The sequence below is a fragment of the Rhinoraja longicauda genome, unplaced genomic scaffold (genome assembly GCF_053455715.1).
Source record: "Rhinoraja longicauda isolate Sanriku21f unplaced genomic scaffold, sRhiLon1.1 Scf001094, whole genome shotgun sequence".
Lineage (NCBI taxonomy): Eukaryota > Metazoa > Chordata > Chondrichthyes > Rajiformes > Arhynchobatidae > Rhinoraja > Rhinoraja longicauda.
The window spans coordinates 7,322-33,921 of record NW_027602310.1 but is presented as its reverse complement, the minus strand read 5'-3'; the positions used below and the strand labels follow the sequence as shown (position 1 = coordinate 33,921).

Sequence of the window (26,600 nt, the reverse complement as noted above, 5' to 3'; positions counted from 1 at the left end):
GCCTGACTTGCTGAGTTACTCCATCATTTTGTGATACCTTCGAGTTCTCTATCCCATGTCAATACCTACCCCTAATACCATGTGCTCTAATTATGCACACTAATCTCTTGTATGGGACCTTTTCAAAGGCTATTTTAAAGTCCAGATACAAAAAGCTGCTCCCTCTGTGAGCAAATGTGGAGGATTCTGGGGAACCGGTAGGTGGAGATGCATTTTTCTGGGAGTTGTTTCATTGGATGGACTGAATCCTTGCCGAATTTAGGGAGCAGCTTTTAGTGATGTGTTTGAGGAGGAGCTTGTTCACTATGTGTTTATTCTCTGTGCAGTGAGTGCTGCTATAGTATGGCTTGGCTAACTGGGAGAAAATAAACGAGGACCAAGGCTCAAGATCTGCATCAAACTGAAATTAAGTTGGCTGGCAGGGCTCTCTCTCCAACACTCTGGGATTAAAAAAAAGACAAAATGTCAGAGGGGGCACTTCCTGTGTACCTCTGCTACTATGTGCCACGCATTACTATTTGGCCACAGTGCTATATTACAGAACACAAAATCTGCTCAACTAGCTCAATGAGGAATCTTTCAAATTTGATAAATGTTACTTTTGCATCATACTTTGGAGCACAAGGAGGATCAGGTCACTTGGCCTTCAAAAGGCCAATCTAGAATCATGCTAGTCTTCCTTAAGTGAAAGCATTTCCCTGACTACTTTCTGTCATAGGTTCCCTTCACACAAGGAGACTGCCACCTACATGCACGGTTCTTGAAAAGTGTCTTTGTTTCCTCTGCCCCCAAACCCCTCCTGCTGTTACAGGCAATCATTCCTCATCATTAGCAACTATAAGAGTGTGGATCATGTCGTAGTGAGACTCTTTCCAGGCTCCTTCCTGTGGTCAAAACTGCCAATTCAGATGGAAATTTGATCTCTACTACCCACCATCTCTGAAACAGCATTACATGTGAGAGCATGCTTGTGCAGATTGAAACTGGAGCAAATGAATTTTGCAGTCTCTGTGTTTTTCAAAACAATAATAGAGAGATTGCAAGCCTGTTCTAAACACAAAACCTCTCAGATCATGGATCAAGCGGTACCTGCATTTCCAGGATGTCTTTTGTATCCTAGAGGAAGATATTTCTAACAGATAAAGCTCAAACTCAGGATTTCCAACCTTGAGGGAAAGCTGTAGAACATAGGGGAGGCTGAAGGCTTCCCAGATCACTCACTCCAGACAGGTCATGTCATAGCTCATGATTGTGTGAGCCGCCATTCAGAAAAAAAGGAAGAACTTTCAGGATTTATGTTGCTCTTAAAACCCATTACTGAGCAACAGAGATGGACAGGGTGGCAACACCTTGAAGGAGTGTAGTCTAGAGAGCAGGACTGTGCCATAAAGGACATAACAGGCGGAAGCCAGATTAGAACACAAAGTAGTCTTTGGGGCATCCAGAGGGTGGATAAATGGAGGAGGGGAAAGGAATTGGGTGATGGGGGCAGGGGGAGGAGCTTGAAAGGTGTGCATGGGTGGGGCTGGGTAGATGAGGAGGAGAGTGGCAGGTGCACATAGGGTGGAAAGATATTCTGTGGATGTATTAGTGCAAACCTCTCAAAACTGACGGATGTATTGAGAGAGTGAGTCATAAAACACCTGGGGTTTGGGGCTTCATAAATAAAAGTAAAGAGTAAAAAAACTTGAAAGCATTGTTTCAACAATGCAGTCTAGCTTACAGCTGTAGCACTGCATGCGATTGTGGTCACTACACTTGATAAATGCAAAGTTCTGAGAGGGTCCACAGAAGATATTTATAGGGAGCTGCCAGACAGATGATCGGACAAATAGCCAACTTCTAATCCATGACTCCATTATGTTGCCATGAAATACTGATTTAGTATCTGTGCTTCCAAACAACCCAGCAACATCACATTGTGCATGTTCAGAGAAGCTGGATGTGTAACATTGGAATCATCGATGAGCAAGCTTGTTGGCAATTTATTGGAATGTGTTGTGCAAATGTGTCCAATTGTTGCTGCTGGATACCTTTAGAAAATGAGATGGCTTGAGGGGGCACTGTCGCTTGAGGTGAAGTTCACATCTGTTCTATTCAGAAACAACATTTTGCGAGCTCTACTTCCAGCCCTTCAGCATAAAGAGAGAGTAAATGTCCACAGAGCAGATGACATCCCAGAAGATGATAGTGGCCCTATCTATCCACTGGTTTTCCAGGAGTATTTCTCCTGTGAAGGCTCGCAGATGCGCAATGTTGAGGAGACTCTACTCCGCTAGCAGTAATTCACATAGAAGGGGCTACGATGTGGCTGCTTTCAAAGCTTTTTGCTGCTTTCTGTTTCGTGACATCAAGTGAAGTGGTTTACGTATACATAAGACCGGGCCTCGGGGGGGAGCCAAGGTGGATAGTGTACTCTGTACTTCTGGCTGAACATGGTTGCAAATTCAGCCCCATCTTTAGTACTTGGGCTGGACTCCACCATCATTGAGGATGGGAATTTTCTGAAGCTCTTTCTTGAGTTTGCTTGTCACTTCTGACCCCCGACCCCTCCCTCCCATAATTTGTGCTTTCTTGTCCATTAATTATTGAAAAAAAAGGAAATATTAACCATAACACAGATTAATATAAAAAAATAGGTAATGAAAACCAAATTTGTACTGGGAACAATAAAAGGCAAAGTTCCAGACAAAGAGTTAACAGGTGAATAGACCAGCATGTAATTCATGAATTACAAAATAATTCAATAGATGGTCAGGTGAGTCAGAGAACCCAGGTCAAAATATGTTGGACATTAAAAGACGTGTGAGATACCGTAGATGCTCCAGTCAGATTCTGTGACGGAAATTCAGGTAAAGGTTAATAATGAGGAGAATATATATAGAACTACCTCGAAAATAAAATGTTAATGTATGCAAACAAATGTTTTATTGGATACATCTGGCAAAGAGGAAACAATAAAGGATAGAAGGCTGGCATCCTAGTGTTGAAATAGCAATATTAGCTTCATAAATAAGTGGGAATGTGACTGGAATAACAAGGTCTAATAGATTGCTGGTTTTTGATCAAACAGAAAGTGAGAGATTTATAATTAACTTGAAAATCATTTCAAATAAATAGGATGGTGTTGGGGATAGGAGAATTGGACTTGTAAAATATATCTGGGATCTTGTACACAATGGATTGTAGGGGACAAGATAGTAAACAAGTGTAAACCGTAGTAGTGAGGTGCACTCAGATAGAAACTCAAGCACCGACAACAAAACAAGCAGTTTTGCTTTATTAAACTCGGGAAATATCAGAAATAAGACACCATAGCAAGATTTTGCAACTACTGGGGAATTCAGGTGAAACAAACTGACAGAATTCTATTATGCAGGAAATGCAGCATCAATCATGTATGTCACAGATAAAATTGGAAGGTATGAATGGAGCTTATCTGAGTGGTATCAGGTCAGGTGCAGAACTGGCTCATCTGGTGAGAAATCTTGGTGAAAAAATCCAATCTAAGATTATAAGTTGGTTGTAGACTATCAAAACAACACTATAAGGTAATATTTTGCTGCATAAAACATTAATGAGAGGGAGAAAGTTATCTAAATGTTATCTAAATGTTAAATTCTGATTTTTCTGTGTTATCATTCCTGCCTAAAGGTAACTTGTGAAGGGTATAAAAAAATATACACAAAATCAAATAAAACCAAGGGATCAAATTAACATCCAGGGCCAAACTAAATTAAACACGAAGTCATAACTTTAATAGGACTTGATTCAATGAAATGAGAGAAGAATTTAGACATATTAATTGGAGGATAAAGTTTGTCAGCTTTTGGAAGGCAAATGGAACATTCTGAAAGAAAAATGTTTTCTGATAGGGGATAAGCCATGGAAGTGCACACCTAAAGCCAATAAACTCAGACTAAGCAACTCTAACTCCAAATGGACGAATAAATAGCTTAAAAATGAAATTAAAAGCATCTCAATTCTGCAGGGAGCAAGGAGGACTTAAAAGTAACAAATCATAGATTTATCAGAAGGCAAAATGGTCATTGTTGGAGCTAAAATAACCTTTAAAAAGCAGAATTGCAGAGGCAACAAATTATGGTATAGGAACTTTCCAGCTGCAACAATAAGAGTGTCAAAGAGATGAGAATGTTAAACAGTATAATTGGACTTGACATTGAGATTGACCCAAGGAGATAAATATTTTGAATGGCTAATTTAAACAAAACACTGACAGTGTGCAACACGGGTACCATGACTTCTACACATTTTTTGTTCTGTTGCTCTACCTGTTCCCTGCATTTAACACCTCCTCCCAATTAACATCCACTTAAAACAATAATTTTACACTTCAATGTATAATAGATGAAATTCCTATTCAGATATCTTAACATAATTCATTTTCTCACATCATTTTAATTGACTGAGCATAATTCTCATAATTCTAAAAAGACTCAAGGGAAGGTTTAATTGACCATATTTCTCCTCATTCTTCATTATTCATTGTAAACTCAAGCAATTTTTGTTAACTTTGATGTTTTTTTCTGCAAGTACAGATAGCAGCTGCTTTAATTCAGGTCCATCTAGAATTTACAAGAGAAAGTCATTTGAAAACGAACACTGATCATTTGAATTTGCAGCTGGAAATGAGCTGGAAGACAGCTAATGTATGGTTCATCTTTTAATATTCAATGATGGTGTGTAAACATTTCAGAAAAAGGATAACTTGCTAAAGGCAAGTGCAAATCAGCATTTAGAGGGACACATTATTATATGCAGCATGGATTTATTAAGGGAAAGTCATGATTACATTTTTGAAGAAATCAACAATGAGTGTCAATCAGGGTAGTAGTGTTTGACAGACACAAGGAATGTCTGATGCTGATTTACAAAAAGAGGCAATGTGCTGGAGTAACTCAATGGGTCAGGCAGCATCTCTGGAGAACATGGACTAATGATGTTTCGGGTCAGGACCAGACTACGTTTCTGGTTGGGACCAGTCTGAATTGCGATTTGACATAGTCTCTGTGAATTTTAGTACGTTTTTTGGACAAATTCTCACTTTATGGATTAAACAGGAAAGTCATCCATGGGATTCATGGGAAAATAGCAAATGGAATTAAAAATTGACACTGTAAGAAACCAAAAGGTTTTTAGAAAGGGTTGTAGTGGTGGATACTGAGTGTAGTGGGATTCCAATAGGTTCAGAAGTATTTCCCTTGGGTTTTGTGCTGATTTATTAGCCATTTGGATTGATAATAAGGACCAAAATTAAGAAGTTTGCTAATGAAACCACAAGTGGTAAGTGTAGTTGATAATGATCAAGTTAGTTCTAGGTTGCTGTAAATCAATGCTTAGTTTTAATGCTGAGGTACAGTGAAAATCTTTTGCTTGCGTGTTATCCAGTCAAAGGAAAGACTAAGCAGGATTACAATCAAGCCACCCACAGATAATGGATACAACATTCTGTGTCCAAGAAAATTCAATTAAAGATAGTTCAAAGGTCTCCAATGAGGTACAGTGCCCTCCATAATGTTTGGGACAAAGACCCATCATTTATTTATTTGCCTCTGTACTCCACAATTTGAGATTTGTAATAGAAAAAAAAATCACATGTGGTTAAAGTGCACATTGTCAGATTTTAATAGAGGCCATTTTTATACATTTTGGTTTCACCATGTAGAAATTACAGCAGTGTTTATATTTCAGGGCACCATAATGTTTGGGACACAGCAATGTCATGTAAATGAAAGTAGTCATGTTTAGTATTTTGTTGCATATCCTTTGCATGCAATGACTGCTTGAAGTCTGCGATTCATGGACATCACCAGTTGCTGGGTGTCTTGTCTAATGATGCTCTGCCAGGCCTGTATTGCAGCCATCTTTAGCTTATGCTTGTTTTGGGGGGGGGGGGGGCTAGTCCCCTTCAGTTTTCTCCATCAGATAAAAGGCATGCTCAATTGGGTTCAGATCAGGTGATTAACTTGGCCACTCAAGAATTGACCATTTTTTAGCTTTGAAAAACTCCTTTGTTTCTTTAGCAGTATGTTTGGGATCATTGTCTTGCTGTGGAATGAACCGCCGGCCAATGAGTTTTGAGGCATTTGTTTGAACTTGAGCAGATAGGATTTGTCTACACACTTCAGAATTCATTATGCTACTACCATCAGCAGTTGTATCATCAATGAAGCTAAGTGAGCCAGTTCCTTCAGCAGCCATACATGCCCAGGCCATAACACCCCCACCACCGTGTTTCACAGATGAGATGGTATGCTTTGGACCTTGGGCAGTTCCTTCTCTTCTCCATACTTTGCTCTTACCATCACTCTGATATAAGTTAATCTTCGTCTCATCTGTCCACAAGACCTTTTTCCAGAACAGTGGTTGCTCTTTTAAGTACTTCTTGGCAAACTGTAACCAGGCCATCCTATTTTTGCGGCTAACCAGTGGTTTGCATCTTGCAGTGTAGCCTCTGTATTTCTGTTCATGAAGACTTCCGATGTCAGTAGTCATTGACAAATCCACACCTGACTCCTGAAGAGTGTTTCTGATCTGTCGGACAGGTGTTTGGGTATTTTTCTTTATTATGGAGAGAATTCTTTTGTCATCAGCTGTGGAGGTCTTCCATGGCCTGCCAGTCCCTTTGCGATTAGTAAGCTCACCAGTGCTCCCTTTCTTCTTAATGATATTCCAAGCAGTTGATTTTGGTAAGCCTAAGGTTTGGCTGGTGTCTCTAACAGTTTTATTCTTGTTTCTCAGTCTCATAATGGCTTCTTTGACTTTCATTGGCACAAACTTTGGTCCTCATGTTGATCATCAAAAAAGTTTCCAGAAGTGATGGAAAGACTGGAGGAAAGACTAGGTGCTAAGAGCTCTCTTATACCTGCATTAAGGAGGCATTTAAACACACCTGAGCCATTACAAACACCTGTGAAGCGATGTGTCCCAAACATTATGGTGCCCTGAAATAGGGGGACTATGTGTGAACACAGCTGTAATTTCTACATGGTGAAACCAAAATGTATAAAAATACCCTTTAATAAAATCTGACAATGTGCACTTTAACCACATGTGATTTTTTCTATTACAAATCTCAAATTGTGTCTTTGTCCAAAACATTATGGAGGGCACTGTAGATGTGAGGTTAGGATTGCACTCTCGCCGATGAGAGGACCATTCAGTTGCCTGATGACAGCTTGGAAGAAACTGTCCCTGAATCTGGAGGTATGTGTTTTCACACTTCTGTACCTCTTGCCTCATGGGAAAGAGAAGAGGGAGCGACCAGGGTGAGAATGGTCCTTGATTATGCTGGTGGCCTTGCCAAGGCAAAGTGTAGATGGAGTCTATGGAATGGTGGTTGGTTTGCATGATGGTCTGGGCCACGTCTGCAATTCCTTGTGGTGTTGGATAGAGCCCAAACCAGGTTGTGATGCATCCCAATGGTCTGCTTCGTTGGCACTGTAATTTTGAATAAAATTCAATCCTTGGGAAAGTGAGTGATAATGTTTTTGGGGAAAGCAAGTAAGGCAAGGGAAGCATGATAGAAGGTAAAATACCAACTACTGTAGAAAAATGCTGGGGTTTTAAAAGTGAACATCCATTGATTATTTCAAGTTTGTTCTCAAAGCCTTTTTGTAAAAGCAAATGGAAATAGAAAAGTCTGTTCAGACTTGGTCAGCGGAGGGGCCAATGAATATGGAAATTATTTAATTGCAATTATTTTACCATACATGTATGTGAATGTGTCAAGTATGGTCAACAAGGTTGGTAAACATAGAACAGTACAGCACTGGAATGGTCCCTTTGGCACACAATGTCTGTGTGGAACATGATACCTAGCTGAACTGATCTCATCTGCTTGTACATGATCCATTTCCTTCTCTTCCCTGCATTTCTATATGCCCATCCAAAAGCCTCTTAGACACCACTGTCACATCTGCCTCCATCACCACCCCTGGCAATATGTTCTAGATCCCACCACACTCTGTGTAAAAAATACTTGCCCTGCACATCTTCATTAAACTTTCCTCCTATGAGGTGAGAGGGAGAAAGTTTAATGAGGATGTGCAGGGCAAGTTTTTTTTACACAGGTGTGGGCTTGGAATGCATTGCCAGGAGTGGTGGTGGATGCAGATATGGTAGTGGCATTTCAGAAACTTTTGGATAGACAAATAGAACTGGTGAAAAGCAGATAACATACAGGAATATAATTTGGAGGCAATAACAAAATTGCTCAAAAGGGACAGGACCGGGATATCGAATATTTCTGGACACGAGTGTTCAGGAAGGATAGAGAAGGAAAGGGAGGAACAGGTAGCAATACAATTGGTCCAGAGGGATAAAAGACAGAATATTTTATCCTCAGAGATTAGAGGTGCATAGATTATTGGGAAGTTATAATGGAGCACTTTAATTATTCTAATATAAACTGTGGCATCATTTTAAGTGAGAGGAAAGAGTTTTAAAGGGGACCTGAGCCCTTTTTTCCCCAGACTCAATTTGATGGATATTAGGAATTTAATACAATACTGCATAATAGAGGCAGTTAGATAGATATTTAAATAGGCAGGATATAGAAAGATGGATTCTTATTATGAGCAAGTGAGATTTGAAGGGATGGACAAAAAAGTTTTGCCTGGACAAAGTGGGCCGTATGGCCTGTTTATGTGGTGTATGACTCTGCCCAGGAAGATTTGAGGGTCAGCTTCTGATCCAGTGAGGAAAGGGGCATTGCAAGATATTCTTCTGGAAATGAGATGGGTCAGGTGCACTAAGTTTCAGAAGGGGAACATTCTGAACATTTAGGAAATAGTGATTGTAACACCATAAAAATTAGGTTTGCTAAGAAATGTAGCAACAAGTTTAAAAACTACTAATTGGAGATGGTCATTTCCAATGGGATGAGAATGGATCTGACATAGGATGTGGAGCATAAAAGTAAGAATGTTATGTTGAATTGCTGTAAACCACTGAACGTTTCTGATCACATATTTACCATGTTATTGAAATGCATTACTGTGAAAAATGTAGACTCCTAAATATCAAGAATAAAATGGTGTGCTGACAGATTGAATGCTTGACCTTTTGGAATTTAGAACCCATCTGGAAAATAAATAACTTTTTGTCAGTTACAATAGATAAATGTATTTTCTTTCAGCATGAACTCTTCAGACAAAGGCTCCATATTTCTGCCACAATTATAGCCAAGTTATTCCTGAGAAGACCACGATAATTACGACAAAAATGTAATCCATGAACCTTTTTTATCCACCTGCTCTAAAGTATGTCATAATTTTTCTTTTAACACCAATCTGCTGTTTTTAAACATTGCCCTGTGGCTTCAACTGAAGCGTTACAGGTTGTTTAACACATTCCTCAAGAAGCACAATGCATTTACTAAAGGAATAGGTAAAACTTTATTGTACCAATTAAATGCAACTATTTTTTACAGCATTCTGACATTTTTTTAAGTCACCCAAAAATTAGATTTGAAATCTAATTATGCTGAAGCATGTTTTCCCACAATTCCATAGACAAGTAATATTACTAATATTATTAATTTTGAATGAAGCTACAAAAATAAAACAAATCTTTTGTTTTATCACTTTGATTTAAGTACATTGCTATCTCAATAATTTAAATGTGGAAAATATTAACACCAGTTTACAATTGTATGATTATTCAGTGTATTAAAATATGAATTCAGATTTTAAAACTATTCACAATCACAATTTTATTTTCATAATGGCAGAAAATGCCATTGAACATGAATTATTGTGCTACAAAATAAGTGCATCACCTAGGCAAAACAGAAATTAAAATATAATCATAAACTGAATGGTATTCAGAATCTTACTAGACTTTCAGAGGACAACAGAAGGTAACAAAACGGGCAATATGGGCTGAAAAGATGAAGTATGAGGGGAAGCTAGCCAAGAATATAAAGGACAGTAAAAGCTTCTTTAGATATGTTAGGAGAAAAAGATTAGCAAAGACAAATATGGGTCCCTTGAAGGCAGACACGGGTGAAATTATTATAGATAACAAGGAAATGGCAGAAGAGTTGAACAGGTACTTTGGATCTGTCTTCACTAAGGAAGACACAATCTCCCAGATGTACTAGAGGACAGAGGATCTAGGGAGATAGAGGAACTGAAAGAAATTTGCATTAGGTGAGAAATAGTATTGGGTAGACTGATGGGACTGAAAGTTGATAAATCCCCAGGGCCTGATGGTCTGCATCCCAGGGTACTCAGGGAGGTGGCTCTAGAAATAGTGGACGCATTGGTGATCATTTTCCAATGTTCAATAGATTCAGGATCAGTTCCTGTGGATTGGAGGATAGCTAATGGAGGATAGAGAGAAAACGCGGAATTACAGAGCAGTTAGCCTGACATCAGTGGTGGGGAAGATGCTGGAGTTAATTATTAAAGAGGTAATAATGGTGCATTTGGAAAGCAGTAAAAGGACAAGTCCAAGTCAGCATGGATTTATGAAGGGGAAGTCATGCTTGACTACTGGAATATTTTGTGGATGTGACAAGTAAAATGGATGAAGGGGAGCCAGTGGATGCAGTGTATCTGGACTTTCAGAAAGCCTTTGATAAGGTCCCACATGGGAGATTGGTGAGCAAAATTAGAGCACATGGTATTGGGGGTAGAGTGTTGACATGGATAGAGAATGGTTAGAAGACAGGAAGCAAAGAGTAGGAGTAAACGGGTCCTTTTCAGAATGGCAGGAAGTGGCGAGTGGAGTGCCGCAAGGCTCGGTGTTGGGGCCGCAACTATTCACCATTTATATATTAATGATTTGGATGAAGGAATTAGAAGTAACACTTGCACGTTTGCAGATGACGCAAAGCTGGGTGGCAGTGTGAACTGCAAAGAGGATGTTAGGAGGTTGCAGGATGTTAGGAGGTTGCAGGTGAGTGGGCAGATGCATGGCAGATGCAGTATAATAATGGAGATAAATGTGAGGTTGTCCACTTTGGTGGCAAAAACAACGAGGCAGATTATTATCTCAATGGTGTCAGGTTAGGTAAGGGGGAAGTGCAGCGAGACCTGGGTGTCCTTGTACACCAGTCACTGAAAGCTGGCAAGCAGGTACAGCAGGCAGTGAAGAAAGCTAATGGCATGTTGGCCTTCATAATGAGAGGATTTCTGTATAGGAGTAAAGAGATTCTTCTGCAGTTGTATAGGGCCCTGGTAAGATCACATCTGGAGTATTGCGTTCAGTTTTGGTCTCCTAATTTGAGGAAGGACATCCTTGTAATTGAGGCAGTGCAGCGTAGGTTCACAGGTTTGATCCCTGGGATGGCGGGACTGTCATATGAGGAAAGATTGAAAAGACTAGGCTTGTATTCACTGGAGTTTAGAAGAATGAGAGGGGATCTTATAGAAACATATAAAGTTTATAAAAGGACTGGACAAGCTCGATGCAGGAAAAATGTTCCCAATGTTGGGGGAGTCCAGAACCAGGGGCCACAGTCTTAGAATAAAGGGGAGGCCATTTAAAACTGAGGTGAGAAAGAACTTTTTCACCCAGGGAGTTGTGAATTTGTGGAATTCTCTGTCACAGAGGGCAGGGGAGGCCAAATCACTGGATAGATTTAAGAGAGAGTTAAGGGCCTGTCCCACTTCGGCGATTTTTAAGGTGACTGCCGGCGACTGTCAAAGTCATAGCAGATCGCCGAAAAACCTTCGATTTTTTTAACCCTACGACAATGTCGACGACAATGACCACGACAATGCCTATGAAAACCTACCACCTAGGCGACGGCAAGCTACGACAACCGGCAACCCACGATAAGAAAATGGTACCAGTCAGTATATCTATCTCACAAAAAAGGCACGAGGATTGTAGGAGAAAACACAGTTCCCATTTCACACAATATTCATCCATTTATCAATTGTGGGCGGATAGAATTATCACTCAGTTGCAGCATGTCTTTGTTTCATTTCCCAAGGGCGGATATATGCCAAGATCATCTAGAATCGACCATTACATACCTACACAAGTGACTGCCGTGCTCTGCTCAGCCTCTTTGCATGACAAACACGCATGAGAAAAAAACTATTCGACAGCAACGAAGATCCTCACAAGGTGCTCATTCGCGATACTTTCCTGACCCATGAAAGAATGGAGATTTCCCGCTTTACGCAAAGTGGTCATTTTGTAGACTTCAGAGATACAGCGTGGGAACAGACCCTTCGGCTCATGGAGTCCGTGCCGACCGGCGATCATCCCATACACTAGCACTATCCTACATACTAGGGACAATTTACAATTTTACTGAAGCCAATTAACTTAAAAACACCTGAGATAGACACAAAAGCTGGAGTGATTGTGCAGTTCTGGTCGCCAAATTATAGGAAGGATGTCGACAAAATGGAGAGGGTACAGAGGAGATTTACTAGAATGTTGCCTGGGTTTCAGCACTTAGGCTACAGAGAGAGGTTGAACAGGTTGGGTCTTTATTCTTTGGAGCGTAGAAGGTTGAGGGGGGACTTGATAGAGGTTTTTAAAATTTTGAGAGGGACGGACAGAGTTGACGTGGGTAGGCTTTTCCCTTTGAGAGTGGGGAAGATTCCAACAAGGGGACATAGTTTCAGAATTGAGGGACAAAGGTTTAGGGGTAACATGAGGGGGAACTTCTTTACTCAGAGGGTGGTGGCTGTATGGAATGGGCTTCCGGTGGAAGTGGTGGAGGCTGGCTCGATTTTATTATTTAAGAGTAAATTGGATAAGTATATGGATAGGAGGGGATTAGAGGGTTATGGTCTGAGTGCAGGTAGATGAGACTAGGTCAGGGAGAATGGTCGGCGTGGACTGGTAGGGCCGGACAGGCCTGTTTCCATGCTGTAGTTGTTATATGGTTATATGGTTATATGATTCAACACACCAGGCAGCATCTCTGGAGAAAAGGAATCGGTGACGTTTCGGGTTGAGACCCTTCTTCAAAAGTCACCTATTCCTTTTCTCCAGAGATGCTGCCTGACCCGCTGCCTGACGACAGCTTTTTGTGTCTGTCTTCGGTTTAACCAGCATCTGAAATTAAATTATTTGATTTTGTTTTATTTTATTTTATTGGTCAAAATAAATGAAATTAAAATATTTGAAAGAGATGCCATGAAAAACTACTCTGCAATACAATAACTTCAAACATCAATCTTTGGTCAAAATGTCCAAAATTTAGTTTATTCAAACAAACAAAATTCTTATAAAAGGTGAATCAGCACCGGCAACAACCCAATTCACCTGGCGACCTACCACAGCGCCCACGACAGGATACGACAAGCTATGGCCATTGGCGTCAAGCCAGCTGTCGTTGAAAGATTTCGAACAGAATAAAATTTCCGCGACGACCCGAGATCTGCTACAACTCATTGGAGACGACTCGCTACCATGCCCGCAACACCCCGGCAAACATGCGGCAACAGCATAGCCACCGGCAGTCGCCTTAAAAATCGCTGAACTTGGACAGGCCCTTTAGATAGAGCTCTAGGGGCTAGTGGAATCAAGGGATATGGGGAGAAGGCAGGCACAGGTTACTGATTGTGGATGATCAGCCATGATCACAATGAATGCTGGCTCGAAGGGCTAAATGGCCTCCTCCTGCACCTATTTTCCATGTTTCTATGATATCATGAAATAACCAAAATATAGCACTCACCCTAAAAATGAAAGAAAAAAGAAACACCATGTGTTATTTTGCCCTATGTACAGTTCAATAAAAATGTTGTTACTTTATGACAAGTCAGAAATTGCAGTTAGACCATTCTTAACACATAAAATAACGAATGGGTACATATACTAAGCAATAATGTGTTTTATTTTACAAATTAAAGTGATTATAGTACTGTGTAATATTACAAAACTGATTCTGTAGCACAAATTTTCACTCTAGTTCAGTTCACTGTTACATCTGAAATGAACATTACCGATACAAAATTCCATCTGTCAGAATTACACACAAAACAGATTAAAACATAGATCGCTGTCAGCGATGGCAGCCTCACCAAGAGACTATCAGTCTTTTCGTCTTTTTTGTTATTTTTAGTGTGTTTTAAAAGTTTGTGTTAATGTTCTCTGGTTTGTTTTATGTGGGTGGTGGGGGAGGGGGTCGGTGGAAACTTTTTTCAATCTCTTACCTTGCTGGAGATGCAATTGTTTTCCGGATCGTATCTCCGGTCGCTCTGCAGCCTAACATCATGGAGCTGGCACCTTTGCTCAAGACTGACTTTGAGCCCCACCGTGGGGCCGTGGACTTGCCATTGAAGCTTGCGTGGGATCAACGCTCCAACCGCGGCCTGCAGATTTCAACATTGAGGAGCTCACAGTCTCGGGTAGAGACTGATGTTGGGAAGCTCCAAAGTCACAGGAGGTTCGACTAGCCCCGACCCAGGGTTCGATCGCCCGGCGCAGGGAGCTGAGATCCCCCCGATGTGGAGCTTAATTGCCCCGATGCGGAGGGCTCGACTGCCGGCTGCCGTCGCCAAGATCGCCCCGACAACGAAAGGTTTGAGTGCCCCAACCAAGGGAGAACAAAGAAGATTGAACTTTTTTTGCCTTCCATCACAGTGAGGAATGTGGGGAATCACTGTGGTGGATGTTCATGTTAAAAATGTATTTGGGTGTCTTGTTGCTCTTCATTGGTATGACTGTATGGCAGATCAAATTCCTCGTATGTTGCAAAACATACTTGGCTAATAAAGTACTATTATGATTATGGGATTAACAAAATAGACATTAAATAAAGGAGGAGGATGCTTCTCAATCTCAATATATTCTGCATGGACATTAACCTAGTTGAAAAATAAGTGACCAGATATTTTAAACATCTGGAGGAATTAATCGCAAATTACCTTGATAAGTATATTCAACTAAATTTCAAAAATAAAGCAAGTGACTGGTGCTATATTGATATTCATTAGTCTTATTGCATAATATAAAATAAACTAATTTGTGGCAGATATTTCAGTGCATTTGATTTCCAGCATGTTTTACTTAAGAATTCGTATAATAGCAATTTGTGATAATGAATACATTTTGTACGGTACTGAGCACATTACTCAAAATTTTAATGTAACACATACGATAATCCACAAAAATAACCTTTTATTGATTTAAATTGTTCAATTGTTATTGCAGTTGAAGGAAAATAATTCCATAGCTAACGTGAAATGCAACTGCCATCACCACTCAAAGTTTTAGAACTAACCTTAAAGTGACGGCATTTTACTTAAAAAAAACCCCAAGGTTGAAAGATTAATGCTTCAAATGAATCATAAGTAATAACTACACCAGATGAGGCAATTCTAATTTCGCACTTTCAGTAGAGATTCTTTCCCATTAAGTACTTTATGTTCATGTTCTTATGTCCATGTAAATGGCTTGTTATCACATGTTATTGCTTCAAGAAATGCCCACCTGACTTTGTACGAATGAATGCATCATATTTTGTGGGATTCCTATGATATCAGATGGGTACTAGTGATATAAAGCCAGTAAATTAAACTTTACATTTAGCTTTTTATTGTGAACAGGTACGGATTTGTTCAGAGAGACAAATATAGTGGGCAGAAGGGCCTGCTTCCGCCCTGTATCTCAAAACTAAACTAGACGGTCAACACAAAGACAAAGCAGTTTGTTTGATCGACATCCCCTCCACCACTGCAAATGATCACATTCTCCACCACTCCGTGGCTGCAATTTGTGCAATTTTCATAATCTGTTGCAGTTATTCATCAAAGGCTTCTCCAACAGTACCTCCCAAACAAACCAATTTTATTATCAAGAAGTGTATGGCTGGCAAGTGAATTGGAACACTAGGCACATGCAGGTTCCCCTCTAAGTCACATACTATACTATCTTGGAAATATTCGTTGCTTTTAAGTCTAAATCCTGGTACTCCTGAAGGATTACTACAGATCAAGATGGTGGCTCACCACCACTTATACAACACCCTATTAGAAAGGATACTACATGCTGGCTTTGCCAGCTGCACTCACTTTCCTAATTGAGCAAAATCATGCCATCACAAACCATCTGCAACTGAACAATGTAAAATTTTGCAGGTAATCAACACTCGCATATTAAAACACAGAAAATATGGATAAACATACGCAAGGACAAACTAGTAATTCCCGTAAATAGCAATAATTTGAGGACCCAATAGAAATACAATCAGTACGAGAGTTGCTGCTTGTTTCGAAAGTTGCAATTAATTACTTGAGATGTCATGTCTTTTGTAATTAGCATTAATCTTAGAGTCAGAGTTATATTTTCATAACAATATAGGTTTATTCCATTGAACATTCCAGGTAATATGAAACATTTATAATTTAAGTATCAGAGGACTTAACCAGATTGAAAAACTGCTTTTTTTTGTTGCTAACTGTGCACTGCTCTGTTGAACAGTTTCATTAACGGCAATATAACCAATTTTGTTTTCTTTCTTTGGAGCAGGCGGTGATACAGAACCAGGCCAGGGCATTTACCAAGTCTTGCATTAATATTGGGCGACTGGTTTGAACATTAGCATGTACCTGTGTACCAACATGCCAACAATGTCTTCTTCTTCATGCAGTGTCCAACCTAACAGAATCATTGGAAAGTTGAGAAATTTGTCATTCGTAGTTACAAATGCATTTAAGATAATAAAGCTAAGTTGCACAAATGTACACAAAGTGAAGAATTTTCTGAAATTATTTGGCCTCCCATTAGATAATCAAACAAACAACTCAGGAAACACTTATTAGTCAAAATAACCACATCATGTCATATTTAACGTTAATTATTTTAGTTTTCACTGTTTAGTCCTTTGTATTAGAATTGCCTCACTTTGGAATCGTGTACATGATGTTTTTCCTCACTCTAAAGCAAACATCTTATTCTGTGGACATTTCAAGTACTGATCAAAGAAAGGTTGTTCTACAAGGATAAAAAACAAAATACCAAGTTAAAACCAGATTTTAAAATTGGGTACCAGATTTCGTGAGAAACTTCATAAGGATAATTCATATTTATTAATCTAATCAGAATCCAATATACAAAATCAAACATAGTTGCCTTAAAGCCAAAGTGACTATGTATGTACATTATATTTTGTTTAAATAATACAAATTGTAAGAAAAATGTAGCGCATTGCAATTCAAAGTAATTTTCATCACACAGAGCAAGAGACATTTACTCTGCAAAATCAACATCCTAAGAAATCATAAATCAACTGTTTCAATTAGTTATTATTAGTTGATTAAATGAAATAAAGTTAGCAGCATTATTCAGAAACATTTCTTCCATTTTTAACCTTTAAACAAACCAACTGTTTGGATTAAAGTTAATTGCTGTCATCTTACCAATTTCATGATGCAGTGAGGTCCTCAGTACTTTTTTCAAAAAGATACATAACAAAAACAGTGTACTAAAAGATAACATTTTAAACAAAGATATCCAAACATATCCACAGTGTGAAGAGCCAGGCCTGTCAATCATCCAGTAGGTTTCCTCTTAGATTTATGAGGCAGGCCAAGAACTGTGGTTTGGTCTTTTGTTTCAGATTTTCCAACAACACTACCAACTTGCTTTGTGGACTGTTTCCAACGGTCGAATTAAACCTTCTTCGTAAACACGCAGGATGGCTTCGCAGACAAATTTGTATTGACTCTGGAAGAAATAAAATGTTATTTAAATCTTGCTTTAATCAATTCAAAGTAAAATGGGGATGACGATTTGCACATTTAAAAAATGGTTACTGTTTCCTGATTGTTCCATATCATATGATCCCTTAATTCTTTTGCCCAGTTATTGACAAAATTAAACCAAAATCTGTAGCATTTAAAGCAATAAAAAAAGTTTATTTAGAACCTTATCACATCAGATTCGATTAGTTTATTGTCATATACACCAAATTGCAATGAAATTCCTTATTCATGTGAAGCTCAGAAGTACATATGATACTGCCTACAGTAAAATGATAAACATGATAGATACAATAATAAATATGATGACGAATTCAAAACAGCAGAAAAGGGCAAAGATTGTAATGCAATCTGAAATAGTGTAAAACAAATATGAAAAGTGAAATAACAGGTTAACTGAATGAGGCAGAGTTAAGAGTCCATGGCAACATCTCTGGGAAGAAGATTGAGAAGAAGTGATTGATTGAGTCTGATTGCAAATGTTCCAGGAACAAAAATAAAATTAAAATATTTTTCTTAAAACGTTAAAATAGATCAGAATGACCAGCTAAAATCTTGTTACAGCAGCTTTAACAGTTAAACATCCCAAGACACTTTATTGAAGTGATAAAAAACTATTTTGCACTGAGCCACGAATAAAGGTATTAGGAGAGGCAACCAAAAACTAGATTAAAAATCATAAATTTTAAGTATCTTCAAAGAAAGTGACAATGAGAATTAGGGAGAGAATTTCAGGGGTAGGTGCCATTAGATGCTGAAGGGAAGGGAAGGTCATTTATAGTGAAGTAAATTTGCAGATGATCAAAAGGCCAGAATTGTTGCACATATACTGGAGGGTTGCAAGATGAAGACTTAAGAACTAATCTTAAGGGAGTATGAGAATTGTTAAGGCTTGTTGCTTAAGCAAGAGACAATTAAGCTCAGCAAACACAGGAATGGTGGATGAAATGGGCTTTGGCAATCGCAGGACATAGTGAAGTTCATGTCATTGGAGCAGAATCAGGCCATTCGGTCCATCGAGTCGACTCCGTCATTCAATTATGGCTGATCTATCTATCCCTCCGATCCCCATTCTCCTTTCTTCTCCCCAATACATTTGATCCCTTATTAATCAAGTATCTGTCAATCTCTGCTTTAAAAACGCCCAATGACTTGGCCTCCGTAACCGTCTATGGCAATGAGTTCCACCGATTCACCACCCTTTGACTAAAGTAATTCCTCCTCATCTCCTTTCTAAAAGGTACATCATTTTATTTTGAGACTGTACCCTCTGATCTTTGACTCTCTCACTAGTGGAAACATCCCCTCCACAACCACTCTATCCAGGCATTTCACTATTCGGTAAATTCCAAGATTAGAGTTTGTAGAGGCCTCGGGTTTACAGATGGTAGAAGAGGTGAGATTGTGCTTTACATAAATGTTTATGTCTTGTGCTAACAAAGGCTTGAGCATTTCAGCAGGAACTGAACTGAATGGAGATCAGTAACGTTAGAGTGAAAATATAGGATATACACAATGGCATGGATATACGGTCTAAAGTCCCTATAAAGATCAGTTTCAAACAGAGACCAGGGAGAGGAATGAAGTTGGTGTCTTAGAAGTTAGTAACAGCTAATGGTTTAGATCTTCCCAATATTTAGTAAAGTCTCTGCTCATTCTTGCTGAATCTGGGATAGCCATCTCATGGTAAGTGACTGAGTCGGGGACAAAAGAGGCAGGTTTGAGTGTCAGCAGCAATCAATAATATCATTGCTGCACATGGATCAGCTTACATATGTTATTGATGGCTAGCTTTTTTTTAAAAAAACCTCTTTACTCCTTAGTGCTCCAAAATTCCTTTTCCAAAGTCGTCTTCAATGTATGATTGATTTCTGCACCTCAGCACCAGAGCTGTCATTCCCACCCATAATCTCTCCTGTCACTCCTTAGGTGTGCTATCATATTTGTGTGTGTATGGAATTTGTCACTTGTTTAAACTAAAAACAGCTGCTTCCCATTGACACTCCATGTCAAAGGCCTCTAATTTTCAGGAACACTGGAGGCAATAGATGAGTTTAGAGGAGGTGCGCATGAACCTGTCTCACATGGAAGGACTGCCAGGGTCCCAGGATGGATGTGAAGGAGGAGTTGTAGGGACAGATAACCTGGGGAGAGGGTTGATTCCAGTTCAATCTGAGATGGGTTTGTACTGAGCTGTAACATTTTTCCATTGAGATAGAAAAGGAATACTGTAGCTAAGGTATTTCTTTTTTTTAAGTACGACATAGATTAAGACCACACAGCAAGTAGCAATTTTTATAATGAGATTATGAAAAAAGGAGACATAATAAACAATAATTGTGAGTTAATGAATAAATGGTAATGGTAAAATGGAAAAGTTAAAAATGAAAACATGATTTGGGTTTTCAGTGAATGCATGAAACATTTGTAACAAAAATGCACACAAGAATGTCTGAAGAATGCACCCAAAGTTTGAAGAACGGTCCAGACCTGAAACGTCACCTATCCGTGTCTCCAGAGATGCTGCCTGACATGACCTGAAACATCCTCTCCACATTAACCCTATCCAGGCCTTTCACTATTCAGTAAGTTTCAATGTTTCCCATCATCCTTATGAACTCCAGTGAGTATGGGCCCAGTGCCTTCAAACGCTCATCATATGTTAACCGAATCATTATTGAGATTATTCTCGTAAATCTCCACTGGACTCTCTCCAACGATAGCACATCCTTCCTCACATAAGGGACCCAAAACAGCTCACAATAATACTCCAAATGCGAGTTGATCATTGCCTCATAAAGCCTCAGCATTACATCCTTGTTTTTGTATTCTAGCCCTCTCAAAATAAATGCTAGCATTGCATTTGCCTTCCTTACTGCCGATTTGTGGATTCCTGCACCAGCACTCCCAAGTAGGGTTGCCAACTTCCTCACTCCCAAATACGGGACAAGGTGACGTCACCACACCTATGTGACCTCACCCAGCCAGCGGCCACGTGCTCCTGCACCACCAATGCCGGCCGCCCGCGCCGGGAGGCGGGTTGCTACGCAACCTCCACCGCGTTCGAATCAAGCCATCAGTGGACCGTGCATAGGCTGAAGGATGCAAAATGAGCCAGCGATGTTCTAAAATAAATCATAGTGAGGCCAGTGGTGGTTAAAGTGCACTCGGGTGTGGATTACCGAGGTGTTTTAGCTTGTTTGGATGGATATGTGAACATAGAACTGGAATAGACAGAAGCACGGTAGCGCAGCGGTAGAGTTGCTGCTTTACAGCGAATGCAGCGCCGGAGACTCAGGTTCGATCCTGACTACGGGTGCTGCACTGTAAGGAGTTTGTACGTTCTCCCCGTGACCTGCGTGGGTTTTCTCCGAGATCTTCGGTTTCCTCCCACACTCCAAAGACGTACAGGTATGTAGGTTAATTGGCTGGGTAAAATGTAAAAATTGTCCCTAGTGGGTGTAGGATAGTGTTGATGTACGGGGATCGCTGGGCGGCACGGACTTGGTGGGCCGAAAAGGCCTGTTTCCGGCTGTATATATATGATATGATATGATGATAATATGTAAACGGTCAGCTTAAGAACAAATATGGAGATGCATTTATTTGAAGCAACAATGTGTTGTATATCAGCACACAGAAGAGAAGACTTTAGATGATGTTGTAGATGGAAGATTGAGTTTTCATTTGAAAGGCATAATTTTTTTAATGTAACAAAACTTTAACTCTTTTGAAATTTTAGTTTTCTATACTATATAACTGGTGGTTTCTCAATAAAGAATAATTTAATCCATATCTTAGTTTGGTTTACCAGATAATGGCTGTGATGTACGTGTCAAACGTGATGTCTAATTCTGACTGATACTGGCCTATTTTGGAAGTATTGTATACAATTAAAGGAAAATGCATGTTTGGATAGAAGCTAATATACTGCCGAAAACATTGTGAATAAAGGACCTGATGTAGATGTAAAAACAAAATCCTCCGTTAGGCCGTCTACATGTATCTCCATATTTGTTCTTAAGCTGACCGTTTACATATTCTTCTGTCTGTTCCAGTGCTATGTTCATATATCCATCCAAACAAGCTAAAGCACATCGGTAAACCACACCCGAGTTCAGTTTAACCACCACTGGCCTCCCTATGATTTGTTTTAGAAAATCGCTGGGCATTTGCTTTCGCAGGCTCATTTTGCGTCCTTCAGCCTATGCACGGTCCACTGATGGCTTGATTCGGACACGGCAGAGGTTGCGTAGCAGCCCGCCTCCCGGTCCGGGCTGCCGCCATTGGTGGAGCGGGAGCACGTGGGCTGCTGGCTGGGTGAGGTCATGTGGGGCGCAGGGCAGTAAGAGTGAGGAAGTTGGTAATTCCAGGTGGGGGTAGGGTGGGCATTTGAGAGACACCAAAGAGATGTAATAATTAAAATGTGGAAATTAAAAACACTCCCAAGGGAGAAAGGGAGGGGGGAAACTAACTCGGAGAATGAAAACCCACAAGCGCCTTGTGGGCCAACCCTGAACATTGCTGGTAGCACTCAAATACGGGACAAGGAGTGTCCCGTACGGGACAACCCAATTTAGCCCAAAATACAGGATGTCCCAGCTAATACGGGACAGTTGGCAACCCTACTCCCAAGCCTCTTTGCACCAAAGATTTCTGAATTCTCCATTTAGAAAATAATCTACTTTAGATAATAGTCCTTTATACCTACTACCAAAATACATGACTCCACTCTTTGTGATCCATTTGCTACTTCTCAGCCCAACCTGTCCGTCCTTCTGCAGAGTCCCTGCTTTCTCTACACTACCTGCCCCTCCACCTATCTTCATATCATCTGCAAACTTGGCCACAAAGCCTTTAATTCCCTCATCCAAATCATTGATATACACCGTGAAGAGCAGAGGCCCTAGCAATGACCTCTGCGGAACACCGCGAGTCACTGGAAGCCAACTAGGAAAAGACCCTTTGATTGTCACTCTTTGCCTTCTGCCTTAAGTAACTTACAGGGAGTGAGTTTGAGCAACTGAACCAACATTTGAGGATTGATATCCCATCTTCTGATCAATTATCATATTTAACAATTGTAAATTGGGATCCAAATCTCTGTAAAGCGTCTTTGAGTATATGAAAAGCGCTATATAAATAAAATGCATTATTATTATTATTATTATTATTATGTCAAATTGGTATCATTCTACAGAGTCAAAAGATTCTTTATGCTAGCAAATTCAATTATTTTTCATAAATTTTTTGCCTTAAATATTAGTGAAGCCTCTTCGAATAACCATTTCAACCAGCAGCTTAGAATGCTATCTAATGCAGCATTCTCGCAGACAGAAATAGTACTCTAATTTAAATAACCGATGTATGAAACAAAATGGATGTTGTGCAAGATGATGCATCAGAATTATGTGCACATGAGTATTCGTATGTGGCATTGGATACAGACCTGGATAACAAAGAGTGTATCTGTATTAATGCAACATATTAAGACATTTGAAAAACACTAGAATTTAAATTTTCAGACATCTTAAATTAATGGTGAGAGCAGAGATGTATACTGCCTGCTTGTCTTCTCAGTCAGCATGGTTTAGATAAGGTATATATGATAAGTATCCAGAAGGAACAAAAAATAAACCAAACAAAATTTGCTGCACAGAGCACTGGCTTGAAAATTTGTTTGATTGTTCCTTGTGGATTCTTAAAACATAAATATATTCAAATTTCCTTCATACTTATCATCCAGATCTTACCGATGTCTGTATCATCATAGCTCGTTGATCCCTCATCCTTCTAACAATATCCAGAGGGTACACAGGTTGGCCATTTTCAATCAAGCACACTGCTGTTTCCATGGCAATAAGAACACCAGTACGACCAATTCCAGCACTGCAAAAGAAAAATCAACCAAAATTTAAATCAAGTATAAATTGGAGGCAATAAATTGAATATTGTTAAGTCTTTAGTAAGTGAGAGCAATTTAAATGATTGAATGAGTGATAGATGTACATTTTTGAAAATAAGGGCATCAGTCTACACCTATTGTACAACTGAGTAAAGGAAAAGTAATTACACTATGCACTGATGATAATATTTGTATATTCACGAGATCAGGATGGGAAACTGATAGATGTATAAAATTCAAAAGGCCGTCCGACTATTCTGCTCATGGAATTTCCAATCCATTTTTACAGTTTGATTAAACAAGACAATATTCTTCTATGTCCTGATCTTCCAACTGTAAAGTATCACGACAAGCAAGTAAATATAAGACAAAAATCATTAAGGAATCTGACAAAAAGAACAAAAGGTAAACTGTAACAAAATACTTCTGTGGCGATGGAAATAAAGAAACAAAAGCTGAGTAACAGCTGAATGCTGTAATATCAATATTAGTGCTTTAAAAAAATCCAGACAGTGAACACAACTCAGCAACCTCAATTTTAGGTGAAAGTAAAATAAGTAATGAAGAAAAGTCAAAAATATTATTATGCATCATCTTGTATGTACATTGTTGAAACAACCAAAAAGATAAAATCAGAACAGAAAGTCGAAGGTTTGGTGTAATGCATAACCAATTGAGAAAATAATTTAAAATACCAATCGAACTGGAAAATGTGCTTCTCATACAACACTCACCCTTGAAATCTAAATCAATGAAACATTTGTAACACAACATGCTAAAACTAAATGTAACCAATATTGATATATTTAAGAGGTTTGAATGGCTTGTGATAGAAGTAACGGGATAAGACGATCAGTAAATCACATCATAATAATAATAATAATAATAATGCATTACATTTATATAGCGCTTTTCATATACTCAAAGACGCTTTACAGGGATTTAGAGAACATAGGGAAGTGAATAAATAGATAAATAAGTAAACGAACAGAGAAAGGAGACAGAAGGTGAGGTGACCTTCAGTGGTTGAAGGCAGTACTAAACAGGTGAGACTTCAGTGATGTTTTGAATGTGGTGAGTGTGGAGGAGTCTCTGACGGTTTGGGGTAGTGAGTTCCATAGGGTGGGAGCAGCGATGGAGAAAGCCCTGTCCCCCCAGGATCTGAGTTTGGTCCGGATGTGGGGGGATAGGAGATTGGCAGCAGCAGAGCGGAGGGTGCAGGTGGGAGTGTGCCTGTGGAGGAGGTCGGTCAGGTAGGATGGGGCCAGGTTATGGAGGGCTTTGTAGGTCATGAGGAGGATTTTGTACTGGATTCTCTGGGGATGGGGAGCCAGTGGAGTTTGTAAAGGACGGGGGTGATATGGTCACGGATTGGGGTGTGGGTGAGTAGACGGGCAGCGGAGTTTTGAATGTATTGAAGTTTACTGATGATTTTTGAGGGTGCGCCATAGAGGAGGCTGTTGCAGTAGTCCAGACGGGAGGTGATGAAGGCGTGGATGAGGGTTTCTGCAGCTGTGGAGGAGAGGGATGGACGGAGACGGGCAATGTTTTTGAGGTGGAAGAAGGCTGTCTTTGTGATGTGTTTGATGTGTTTGTCGAAGGAGAGGGTTTGATCAAAGATGATTCCAAGATTCCGGATGTGAGGGGAGGTGGATACTGGGAGACCATCAATATTGAGGATGAAGTTTTGGGTGGATTTGGTGAGCGTTTTTGGACCAATGATGATGATTTCAGATTTGTTGCAGTTGAGTTTGAGGAAATTTGATTGAAGCCAAGATTTTATTTCAGTGATGCAGTTTGTCAGTGTAGAGTGTGTGGTGGTGGAGATTGACTTGGTGGAGATGAGGAGCTGGATATCATCGGCGAAGCAGTGGAAGTTGAGACCATGACGGCGGATTAATTGACCAAGGGGGAACAGGTAGAGGATGAAGAGGAGGGGGCCAAGGACTGAGCCTTGGGGGACACCTTGGGGGAGGGGAGCGGTGGGGGATTTACAGTTGTTAATGGAGATGAACTGGTGCCTGTCAGAGAGGTAAGATTTGAACCAGGATAGGGCTGTGCCGGTGATGTTAAAGGAGGTTTCAAGTCGGGTGAGGAGAATGGAGTGATTTATGGTGTAAAAGGCGGCGCTGAGGTCAAATAGGATGAGGATGTTGAGGTTGCCAGCGTCGGAGCAGAGGAAAAGGTCGTTTGTGATTTTGAGGAGCGCAGTTTCAGTACAGTGGTTGGAGCGGAATCCGGATTGGAAAGTTTCATACAGGTTATTGGTAGAGAGGTGGTATTTGAGTTGGGAAGCTACAGCACGTTCCAAAACTTTGGACAGACATTATTCTCTACCCGAGGACAATGCTTCATTATTGACTTCAGATGGTGTGTCAGGTATTCTTATACATAGTAACTGCAATCAGATCAGCACGAGAGCATTTTGTTCCTCAGCATGCAAAATTATCTTCCTTACTGAAAAGAAAATAAGTACCTGCAATGAACAATAATTGGCTCATTGTCCCTTCCAATTCTTTTCTTTCTCACGAAAGTCACAAAGTCAAAGAAGTCCATTGAGTCATCAGGAACACCATGATCAGGCCACGCTACATACTGAAGATGACTGACAACACGTTCTAGTCCTGTCTGCAACAACAAAGAAACATAAACCAGTTACGTAATTCAAATATCACTGTACCTTAATTGGTACACGTGACAATAAAAGGCCTTTGAAGCATGAATAATTACCTCAGAATGCTGCCTATACTGCTCAAATAATGAAAAGAGCAAACAACAAAGGAAGTGAAACAGGTTTACACTGACTGTGGGTGGTACCCATTATCTGAAATGCTTAACAAATAAATACGATTTGCCTGCAAACCATCCTGACATGGATGATCTTGAAAATGGTTACTTGAAGGATGGTTCAAAAGGTAGAGAGTTCTTATCTTTTTAACAATGGCCCTTTTGTAAACACTGCCATTTCCTTTTACATTTTCTCATTTTCATAC

The 26,600-nt window shown here is 39.8% G+C and overlaps 1 protein-coding gene across 1 annotated transcript; it reads right to left on the bottom strand.

Moving 5' to 3' along the window:
- Window positions 1-13,868: 13,868 nt before the first annotated feature.
- On the bottom strand, window positions 13,869-26,235 carry LOC144591522 (tyrosine-protein phosphatase non-receptor type 3-like; the record flags this gene model as incomplete). The annotated part of the gene is made up of 3 exons (XM_078395639.1): window positions 13,869-17,667; window positions 23,456-23,591; window positions 26,084-26,235. Coding segments are annotated over 3 exons (381 nt in total), but the record flags the coding sequence as incomplete, so codon positions are not given.
- Between the last annotated feature and the right edge of the window lie 365 nt (window positions 26,236-26,600).